Below are 10,971 nucleotides of genomic sequence, written 5' to 3'. Positions count from 1 at the left end.
CCATTCTGATGCTCTAGTTTGACTCTCACACAGCACGGGGCCTACGATCTCCCCCAGCGTTCCCTGATTGCAGCCCAGCTTCTGTGTTATCTGTGGGACAGGATCACAAAGATGGAGACAGACACCTACGGGGATTGATCATTGCACCTAAATGAGTTAGGTGGCTAAGTCCCATGGTCATTCAGTGGGAGTGAGGAGCTTAACCTGCTTAGATGCTATTGTAAATCCCAATAGGCAGCTATCTCCTGCTTTAGGTACATAAACCCCTTTGCAATCCTGGCCCTGTGTCTCTCTTTAACTTCCAAGGCCTGGGCTTCTCCTGAATTTCAGAAAATGGTGCCTGGGATTTGCAAAGGAGCCTGTGGCAATAAGGCATGTACATCTTGAGCTCCTAACTCCCTTAGATGCCCTTGAGAATCCCAGCCTGTAATGATAACTAGTACAGCCAGGCATCTAGAGAAAGAAAGTCAAGATGTTAAGAACTCCTGTGATCTAAGCCCAGCTATGTTACCTCAACTCTCTGTGCCTCTCTTTACCAAAATCTGGGGCATAATAATTGAGACTGGATGAAAATTTTATAATGAAACGTTTATTTAGAGATGATCCTTGATTCACCTACTGAACCCATCTTACCTTAGACCCTGAGTGTTTCCCTCCCTCTCCCTCACCTAACCCAGACCCCCAAGCAAACACCCACAGCCCTTAATCTTCTCCCACCCCTCTCACAACCCCCACCCCACAGACCCTGTCAGCCTCTGTTCTTTGAGATTCCCCACCCATGGCCGAGAGTCAATTCCTCACCCAGAGTTCCTGACTCAGCTTCCTCAGAGATCTCTGCTTAACCCCTCTGCCCACCAGTCCCCTCTTCTGTCCACCAGTCCTCTTCTCTGCTCAGCCCCACTCCTCTGACATGGCCCCAGCCCCAGGGAACAGCCACTGACCCCTGGCTCCAAACACCTGCACGTTCTCTCCTCCTTCAACCCATTGGCAAGGCCGGGCCACCACTTCCTTTCTTCCCCGCTCTCCTCCTTCCTCTTCCTGGACAAGCCCCTTTTCTGAACAGTATTTCCAGGGTGGCCTCTGCCCAGTGCCAACCAGCACACAGCTAACCTGGGGAACTCACTTCCACAAGGTATTGCTGAGACAAAATGGTCAGCAGGGTGAGACATTGGCATGGATGACGAGAGCCTTCATGGTTAGATTAGATCAGAGAATGAATTAAACTGCCATGGTGCAGGTCTCCAGTGAGCCATTAACGCACAGGGAACCTCCCTGAAATGGAGGTCAGTGCAGAATTGTCCATTGCGGGGAGTCCCTGTCCCTCTATCTTCAGCAGCTGGTGCTGGTCCCTCCAAGAGTCACTGCTCTGAGCTGGGCTGTTCCCAGGAGCCTGTGGAAAAAGGCACATTTAGTCCCATAAATCTCTGCTGACTCTCAGGGCTGGATTCAGACACTCCAGGGCCATGCATGGGGTGGGGGTGGGGGGCTCCAAAGGTAGGCTGGGACAATGGCATGGGACCCCTGCTCTGTCCCAGAAGGGGAGCACGTGACTCTCGCCCAACCCCTTGGGAACAGGTAGGTGCCCACAGACAGGCAGAGGGCAGTCATGGTCCCCCCAGTCCTTACCTCCCCAGCCAGGGTTTGACTGCTTGGGTGAGGGGGTTGGGACTGCTGTGCTCTTCCCCTCCCCTGCACAGAGAGCCCCCTGCTGCGGTGGGCTTGGTGGGGTGCTCCAGAGCAGTGGTGCTGGGAGTTCAAACCCCATGGAGATGCTTGGGGCACTTCCCTTCTCCCAGAGCCATTGTCTCAGGCCCTCTTCAGACTCAGGCAGACAATGCTGCACCTGTTGCAGTGGGGGCAGATCTCCCCATCCTACCCCTATTGTGCCATTGCTGTGGGTAGTGCAGCATCTGTTGCTGGCCCCAGTCAGACCCAGATTAGTGGACACCCCCACCCATAGTACCCCATCCTGCCCCACTCCTGGTATCTAGTCATGCCATCCTTGATGTGGTACAGCAGGCACTCTTATATCAGGAGGTTCTCATTGAGATTCACCAGGTGGGGGGTTTGTAGAGGGGGGCAGAGAGATTGAGAAATGGGGTAGGAGATGCTATGGTCAGTGAGGGGATGGGGGACAGAGCACCCCATAGAGAAGGGCCATGCTCCAGGGGATTCTGGGATTGAGGGTCCCAACACCTCATAGAGAAGGGCTGTGCCCTAGGGGATTTGGGATTAAAGGGCCCAGGACCACATACAGAAGGGCCACACCTCAGCAGGGGCTGGAGTCAAAGGACCTGAATCTCCTCTTCCTTAGTCCAGACATACTCCATTGTAATACCATGGACTTACCCTGGGGTGAGTGAGGGGGAAATCAGCCCCACTGACTCCAAAGAAGTTACTTCTAACTTTTCTTAATGTTGGTGTGTTTTGGTGCTGATTTATTGTGCACAGGCAGAGATCAAACCAGGGCTCAGATCCTCACAGCAGGGAGTGTTTCCAATGCTCAAGGGCCACTCACCAGCTCTTTCGAGGAAATAAAGTGACAGTGTTATTAGCCAATGGGTCTAGCTGTCAATTAGGCCCGTCAGCCTTCGAACTGCTTGGAGTCGCACCAAATGGATTACGCTGAGCATGTGCATGGAGAGAGGATGAGTTGGTTGAAAGCTACCTCTGGCTCACAGGCTGTGAGTCCTTGAAGGGGGAATGTCCAGTAGTGGCTGACAAACTCGCTTGCCATCTAACCCTGAGCCGAAATCTGAACCTAAGAATAAGGAGGCACCTGACTCTGTCTGAGGGTTTCAAACTGTGGGGAAATGTCACCTGGGCACTGCAGGATATTTAGAAGGTGATGAAACAATTTTTGAAATACACTTACCCGCTGGGAGGGGAGGATGATGAGGGTGGAAGAGTTGGTGGGAATTGTGGGAGTGGGGTTTGGGGGGCAGCGAGGGGACGGGGGTTATGGGGAAGGGGATGAATAGGATGGGTGGGTAGGAGGTGAGTTGGGGGTCAGGAGATGAGGATGGGTGGGACACTGGGAAGAGAGGACATGAGGGTGAGTGACAGGGGGCTGGAAGAACAGAGGGGTGTGATGTCCTGTCTCTTTCAATGTTCAAAGGGCTCTATGCTCTCTCCCCTCCCAAGTTCAAAGCCTCACTTTCCTGTTACTTTCAGTTTTGCAGCAGGAACAATAAAGCGAGCACAGCACCCACTGCGTTTCCATCAGTGCTCTCTGTGCCTGTGTGTCTATCTCCTTCTCTGATGGATCCAGAACTAGAACAAGGGGCAGGATGCCTGACAGCCCCACATTCCCCTCCCTTGTGTGTGCCAATATCAGGGGGCTCTCAATGTATCTATGGGTGTCCAATACCCCTCCTTCTCTCCCTTTTGTGATCTTGGGGGCTTTCTCCTTGGCTTTTGGTGGGAGGGGGGACTGAGCCTGTCTCCCTAATCACCCCTCCCGATGTGTGCCAAGGTCTGGGGAAGCGCTGCCCCTCAGGTTGTGAAACCGAAAAGAGGCAAAGGGGGACATGAACCCACAACACACAGAACAGCCTGCTGGCACCTGGGTGACTGATATGAGTGAAGCAGTTCAAACCTCTCTGAGCGATTGTTTCAGGCTGGTAGATAGATAGATAGTTTCTTATCTAATTCACAGTAGAGTAACTCCACTGACTTCAGTGAACTTAGTCTGGATTATTACTACTGTGAACACAACATTTTTGCATAAAGAGCCTGAACATCACATTCCCATGGAGTCAATAATGTCATCAGTTGATTATATCTGTAAAGAAGCACAGAATGAAAACATGGTCATGGGAGAAATCTGGAAATTTTATTCTTTTTGAATAACTTCCCCTCAGTCAGTTTCCTTAGGGCACCTTTGATCTACTTGTTCCTCATGCTGTAGATGGCTGGATTCATCACTGGAGGCACCACGGAATAAAGAACAGCCACCGTTAAATCAAGACCTGATGTTGAGCTGGAGGTGGGTTTCAGGTAGGTAAAGGTGGCAGTGCAAACTGTGACAAAGTTCTGTCCTTGACTCCGTGGGTCCAGCGTTTCCTGACGGATTTTTGCTAGCCTCAGAGGCTCACTGTGACCCTCCACATAGACCTTCTCTCTCTAGAGGCAAGGATCACAGTCTACGGAGCCATTTTCATCATAAGCCAGCAAGGGAGGTGAGGAGAAACTACCCTCTCTCACACAGTCTCTGTTGTCTCCCAGTATCAGTGATTAATCAGGGAGGGGAGGGGGGAGCCCGGGCCCACCCTCTACTGCGGGCTCCAGCCCAGGGACCCTAAAAATAGCAGCTATGAAAGCTGACTTTTTGGAAACAGGGCGTGTACAATTCCCTGGGCTACTTCCCCACAGCAGCCCCCACTCAATATCTTCTTCACAATTACCTCAGGGCCTCCTTCCTTGCACCTGATATGGATTCGTACTACTTCGTTCCTCCAACAGCACATCTCCCTCCTATAGCTCCTGACACCCACACCACACTGACGAACTGGGAGGCTTTTAACTAGTTCCAGCCAGTCCTTGATTGGCTTCAGGTGTCCCAATCAATCTAGCTGTCTCTCCTGCCTTCTAGAAGGATCTTAATTGGCCCCAGGTGTCTTGATTAGCCTGGAGCAACTGCCATTTGGTTACCATGGTACCAGGGATTTGTTTAGCCTGGGGCTAACATACCTGTTCCTCACTACTTTACTGTAACCATCTGGCCTTGCTCCATCACATATCCCCCCCCCTCTGCTCAACACCATGGAGTTGGGCAACTTGGGATGCCAGGCAGTGTGCTCATGACAGACCATCAACGTTGCCATGGTGGCATCCAGCCCTGTGCCGTATGCGGAACTGGAACGGTTGGAGGGATAAGAACCACCTGGTGACCCTTGCGTTCTTTTCCTTATTCCGCTGCATCCACTGAAGGGGTGCATGGTCCGTCACAAGAGTAAATCGCTGGCCTAAGAGGTAATAGCGCAGTGTCTCCATGGCCCATTTGACAGCAAGGCATTCTCTCTCAACTACTGCGTATTTCTGTTCTCTTGGGAGAAGCTTTCTGCTTAGGTAGAGGATCGGGTGTTCCTCTTCTCCCACCATTTGCGACAGAACTGCCCCCAACCCCACCTCGGAAGCATCTGTTTGTAAGATAAATTCCTTGTTAAAGTCCGGGGCTATGAGTACAGGGTCATTACAGAGGGCCGTCCGAAGGTCTATGAATGCCCCCTCTGCTGCATCGGTCCACTTCACCATGTCTGGACCTCGGGCCTTCACCAGGTCTGTTAGGGGACTTGCCCTAGTGGCGAAATGGGGAATAAAACGTCGGTAGTAGCCTACCACACCTAGAAACGCATGGACCTGCTTCTTTTGGGTCGGCCGGGGCCAGTTTTCAATCGCCTCTAGCTTATTCATTTGGGGCTTCACTATGCCCCTCCCTACAATATATCCCAGGTACCTAGCTTCTGCTAGCCCTATGGACCATTTAGCGGGATTAGCAGTGAGGCCAGCCCGCCTTAAGGTGCACAGTACTGCCTCAACTTTCTCCAAGTGGGTTCCCCAGTCTGGCGTATGGATGACGACATCATCTATGTATGCGGCTGCATAACTAGTATGGGGGCGCAGCAGCTTATCCATGAGGCACTGGAATGTGGCCGGGGCCCCATGTAGCCCAAAAGGGAGGACGGTGTACTGGAATAGCCCGTCCGGGGTGGAGAACGCTGTCTTTTCTTTAGATTCTTTGGTCAGGGGAATCTGCCAATACCCTTTTGTCAGATCCACTGTAGTCAAGAATCGGGCACTACCCAGTCAGTCAACCAGTTCGTTGATGCGTGGTATGGGATATGCATCGAATTGGGATACTTCATTCAGTCGGCGAAAGTCATTACAGAATCTCATGGTACAGTCAGGTTTAGGCACTAGAACAATTGGACTGCACCACTGACTGTAAGATTCTTCAATAACCCCTAATTCTAACATTTTCTTTACTTCAGCCTTGATTTCTTCTCTTTTAGCTGCTGGGATTTGGTAGGGTCTCAATGTTACCTTGGCTCCAGGGATTGTGCGGATATGGTGATAGGTCTCAGTCGTCTGCCCCAGTTTTGTAGAGAACACATCTCGGTTGTGATTAATCATGTCGGCTGCCTCGATCTTTTGGATCGGCGTCAAGTCGGGTGATATCCTCACTTGCTCATGTAAGTTATCCTCCTGGGGAAGGGTCTCCTGGGTGACTAAGCATGCCTCTCGATCATGCCAAGGTTTTAGAAGATTGATGTGGTAAATTTGCTCCGGTTTCCTGCGGCCTGGCTGCCGCACTTTATAGTTCACCTCTCCCATGGCTTCGATCACTTTGTAGGCTCCCTGCCACTGGGCCAACAGCTTACTTTCTGCTGTGGGCACCAGGACCATCACTCGATCCCCTGGTTGGAACCTTCGAAGCTTTGCTTGGTGATTATAATGGGTTCGTTGGGTTTCCTGTGCTTTCTCCAAGTGTTCCCGTACAATGGGTGTAACTCGGGCTGATCCCTCATCTGCAGTACATGCTCGACTATGTTCCTTCCGGGATTTGGCTCCTCTTCCCAGGCTTCTCTGGCTATATCCAATATGCCCCGGGGGTGGCGCCTGTATAGTAGTTCGAACGGAGAGAAACCTGTGGAGGCTTGTGGGACTTCCCGGATGGCGAACATGAGGTAAGGCAATAGGGTATCCCAATCTTTCCCATCCCGGCTCACCACTTTCCTGATCATAGCCTTGAGGGTCCTATTGAACCTTTCCACAAGACTGACTGTTTGTGGGTGGTATACAGAGGTCCGTAGGGCTTGTACATGGAGCAATGAACAGAGATCTTTCATCAACTTGGACACAAAAGGTGTCCCTTGATCAGTCAGTATCTCCTTGGGTAGCCCAACCCGGGGAAAGATCTGTACTAGCTCCTTAGCTATTGTCTTGGAAGCCGTGCTGCGTAGGGGGACGGCTTCTGGGTATCGGGTTGCATAGTCTAGTACAACAAGCACATGTTGGTGGCCCCTAGCTGTCTTCTCTAGGGGCCCAATCAGATCCATGTCTATGCATTCAAATGGTACCTCTATTATTGGAAGAGGTATCAAAGGGGCCCACAAGTGCGGGTGAGGGCTATGTAGCTGACACTCTGGACAAGAGGTGCAGTATCGCCGGACATCTTCATGTACTCCTGGCCAGAAGAACCTCCGCAGGATCCGTGCCTGGGTTTTCTCTACCCCTAGGTGTCCTCCAAACAGGTGACTGTGGGCGAGGCTCAATATGGCTTTTTGATGTTTTCGTGGCACCAGAAGTTGATGCATCTCCTGCTCCTGCATTTGCACCACGCGGTACAGGAGATCTTTCTTCACTATAAAGTAAGGTCCTGGACTCCGGACCTTCCCCTCCATTGGTATCCCATCTATCTCAGCCACCTCTTTCCTGATGTTATCATATCAAGGGTCCTCTGCCTGGTCCCGCCCGAAAGTCTCTCTCCCAGGACTAACCTGCCTGAGCTCCCAGGGGCCGGCTTCTGCTTCTTCCAACGGCTCACCGCTGTCATGGCTGCGGCCAGCCTCTGGCTCACCTTCCAGGGTGGTAGTTTCTCTGATGGCTGCTCGTGTCCCGCTGCCTACTAGGGTGGTCTTCTGGCCCTGCGTCAGGATCCGGGTTCCCAAGGCCTTCGCAGCCTTCCTCTCTTTTTTTGTCTTCCGGGCCTTTTGGGGGGCTGAGAATAGATCCTGAGAAATCTCAGCGAACATTGGGGGTTGACATTCCCCCAATGATGAGTCGCTGCCATCAGGGTCCCCACTTCCCTCCAGTCTCTCTGGGGGGAGTAAATTATCAAACCCTGGATAGTCCCTCCCAATGACTACAGGATATGGGAGTTTAGAAACCACGCCCACTGTCACCTCAATGGGGTTCCCCTGAACCTCTATCTCCACTGGGATGGTGGGGTAATGGCTCACGGCCCCATGCACACACATCACTGCTACACATTTGGCTTGTAGCAGCTGGCTACTTTTTACCAGCTTACCCGATATAAGGGTGATAGCACTCCCCGAGTCCACAAGCGCTGTAGTCTCTGCTCCATTTATCTTCACCGGCCTGGTGTAGTTATGTGGGGCTAATGCGACGCCTGCAAGGTGGATAAGGGAGCACGGGATCTCCCAATCCCCCAAATTGCATTGCATAGGCTCCTCAGTGCTGGGACACTGTGCTGCTATGTGTCCCCACTCCCCACATGCATAACATCTATAATTGTTTCTAATCACTCCCCTATCACGGAGGTTAGGGGGTTTAGTCCCAGGGTTCCCCCCACTCAGGCCAATCCCTTCCATCTGAGGTTCCCGCTGGTTTTCAGCCCCACCCCCTTCCTCCACCTAGGACTCCCCAGGGGTTTGGCAGTCCCACCTTCCAGGGTTGGGGTAGGGTGCTTGCTTCAAAAGGGGCCTTCCTTGGGTAGTCGGGTCAATTCCCTGGCTGTCATGTGTCTTTCTATCAGCATGATCATCTCATCATAAGTGGATGGATCGTTTTCGCCTACCCATTTGCGGAGATCTGGTGGCAGTCCTCGCATGTAATGGTCCATAACCAGGGTTTCCAAAATCTGCTCTGGGCTGCACACCTCGGGCTGTAACCACTTCCGCACGAGATGTATGAGGTCGAATAGCTGGGACCTCGGGGGTTTGTTCTCCTGGTACTTCCACTACATGAACCTCTGGGCCCGTACTGCTGCCGTCACCCCTGATCGTGCTAGGATCTCTGCTTTCTGTCGGGTATAGTCAGTGGCGTCCATGGCAGGCAAGTCAAAGTAGGCCTTCTGGGCCTCTCCGCACAAAAAAGGAGCGAGAATGCTGGCCCACTGCTTCTGGGGCCACGTCTCACGCTGAGCAGTCCTTTCGAATGAGAGGAGATATGCCTCTACGTCATCTTCTGACGTGATCTTTGGCAGACAACCAGTGGCCCTCAGGATTCGCGTCCCATCTGACCCCCGGGCCTGGGTGGTAAGGATCTTTAGCTTGTCCACAACCTCTCACAAGAGGGCACGATCTTGGGTTGCCTGGTCCATTAATAATTGATTGGTTTCTTGCTGTAGCTGCATAGACTCCTGTTGCGCCATTGCCTGAACCCGGGTGGCCTCCTGCTGGGCTGCAGTGGCTTGTACCAGAGCTCTTACCACCTCCTCCATTGTGATACAAAGCAAACCAAACAAAAACAAAAACAAATCCAAAACCCCAGTGCACTTTTTTTTTAACCTCTTTCTTCTGCCACGCTGTGAATGATGATCCCACCCCGACACCAGTTGTGACAAAGTTCTGTCCTTGACTCCATGGGTCCAGCGTTTCTGGATGGATTTTTGCTAGCCTCAGAGGCTCACTGTGACCCTCCACATAGCCCTTCTCTCTCTAGAGGCAAGGGTCACAGTCTACGGAGCCATTTTCATCATAAGCCAGCAAGGGAGGTGAGGAGAAACTACCCTCTCTCACACAGTCTCTGTTGTCTCCCAGTATCAGTGATGAATCAGGGAGGGGAGGGAAGAGCCCGGGCCCGCCCTCTACTGCGGGCTCCAGCCCAGGGACCCTAAACTTAGCAGCTATGAAAGCTGACTTTTTGGAAATAGGGCGTGTACAATTCCCTGGGCTACTTCTCCACAGCAGCCCCCACTCAATATCTTCTTCACAATTACCTCAGGGCCTCCTTCCTTGCACCTGATATGGATTCGTACTACTTCGTTCCTCCAACAGCACAGCTCCCTCCTATAGCTCCTGACACCCACACCACACTGACGAACTGGGAGGCTTTTAACTAGTTCCAGCTAGTCCTTGATTGGCTTCAGGTGTCCCAATCAATCTAGCTGTCTCTCCTGCCTTCTAGAAGGATCTTAATTGGCCCCAGGTGTCTTGATTAGCCTGGAGCAACTGCCATTTGGTTACCATGGTACCAGGGATTTGTTTAGCCTGGGGCTAACATACCTGTTCCTCACTACTTTACTGTAGCCATCTGGCCTTGCCCCATCACAAAACAAACAATGAGACAACAATGAGGTGAGGAAAGCCGGTGGAGAAGGCTTTATGCCGGCCCTGCTCAGAAGGGATTCTCAGCACTGCTTTGAAGATCTGAACATATGACACAATTATAAAAGCAAAGCAGCTTAAGCCTAAGAAGAAGAAGAAAGAAGTAATAACAACTTCACTGAGGTATGAGTCATTGCAGGTGATCTTGAGCAGCTGGGGGATTTCACAGAAGAACTGATCCACCTTGTTACCACCACAAAAAGGTAATGCAAATATGTTCCCGGTCTGCATAGTAGAAACGGGAATTCCACTGATCCAGGCACTGGCTGCCATTTGGACACAAGCTCCCCTGTTCATTATAGTCTCGTAGTGCAGTGGTTGGCAGATGGCGATGTATCGGTCGTACGCCATGATGGTGAGAAAAGCAAAGTCAACCACAGCGAAGAAAATGAAAAGAAAGACTTGGGCAACGCACCCAGAATAAGAAATCGACCTGGTGTTCAATAGGGAGTTGTCCATGGACTTGGGGACAGTGACGGAGATGGATCCGAGGTCTTGTATGGACAAATTCATCAGGAAGAAGTACATGGGGGTGTGAAGGTGGTGGTCGACCACTACAAGGATGGTAACAAGGAGATTTCCCACCAGGGCTGCCAGGTAAATCCCTAGAAACACCACAGAGTGTAAAATCTGCAGCTCCCGAACCTCAGAGAATCCCAGGAGAAGGAAATCGGTCACAGTGGTGCGGTTGGACATTTTCTTTCTCAGTACATCATGGACTGTCTGTGGAAGGAAGGGCAAGGGCAGTGGTCAGGCTAGAGTCCTTCCATCTCCTCACCACTGACAATCACAGCACTAGTGAGGAGCATTTTCACACCACTGAAAATTGCCACAGTTCCCTTACAGTTAATGGATGGCGTCCGTTTCCTCCATCTGAGGAGCTGGTGCAAGATGAGGC

The 10,971-nt window shown here is 51.8% G+C and overlaps 1 protein-coding gene across 1 annotated transcript; it reads right to left on the bottom strand.

The window, feature by feature from the left end:
- Window positions 1-10,013: 10,013 nt before the first annotated feature.
- Window positions 10,014-10,769, bottom strand: LOC135887424 (olfactory receptor 14C36-like). Its single transcript, XM_065415191.1, has one exon. The coding sequence runs from the start codon at window positions 10,767-10,769 to the stop codon at window positions 10,014-10,016; it is 756 nt and encodes a 251-aa protein (XP_065271263.1).
- Between the last annotated feature and the right edge of the window lie 202 nt (window positions 10,770-10,971).

This window comes from Emys orbicularis, chromosome 13 (genome assembly GCF_028017835.1).
Source record: "Emys orbicularis isolate rEmyOrb1 chromosome 13, rEmyOrb1.hap1, whole genome shotgun sequence".
Taxonomy (NCBI): domain Eukaryota; kingdom Metazoa; phylum Chordata; order Testudines; family Emydidae; genus Emys; species Emys orbicularis.
Note: the sequence above shows the minus strand (reverse complement) of the source record. Positions and strands in the feature narration are given on the sequence as shown.

Excerpts from the sequence above, each read along its gene's own strand:
- LOC135887424 (XM_065415191.1), bottom strand. The coding sequence starts at position 10,769 with ATGTCCAACCGCACCACTGTGACCGATTTCCTTCTCCTGGGATTCTCT.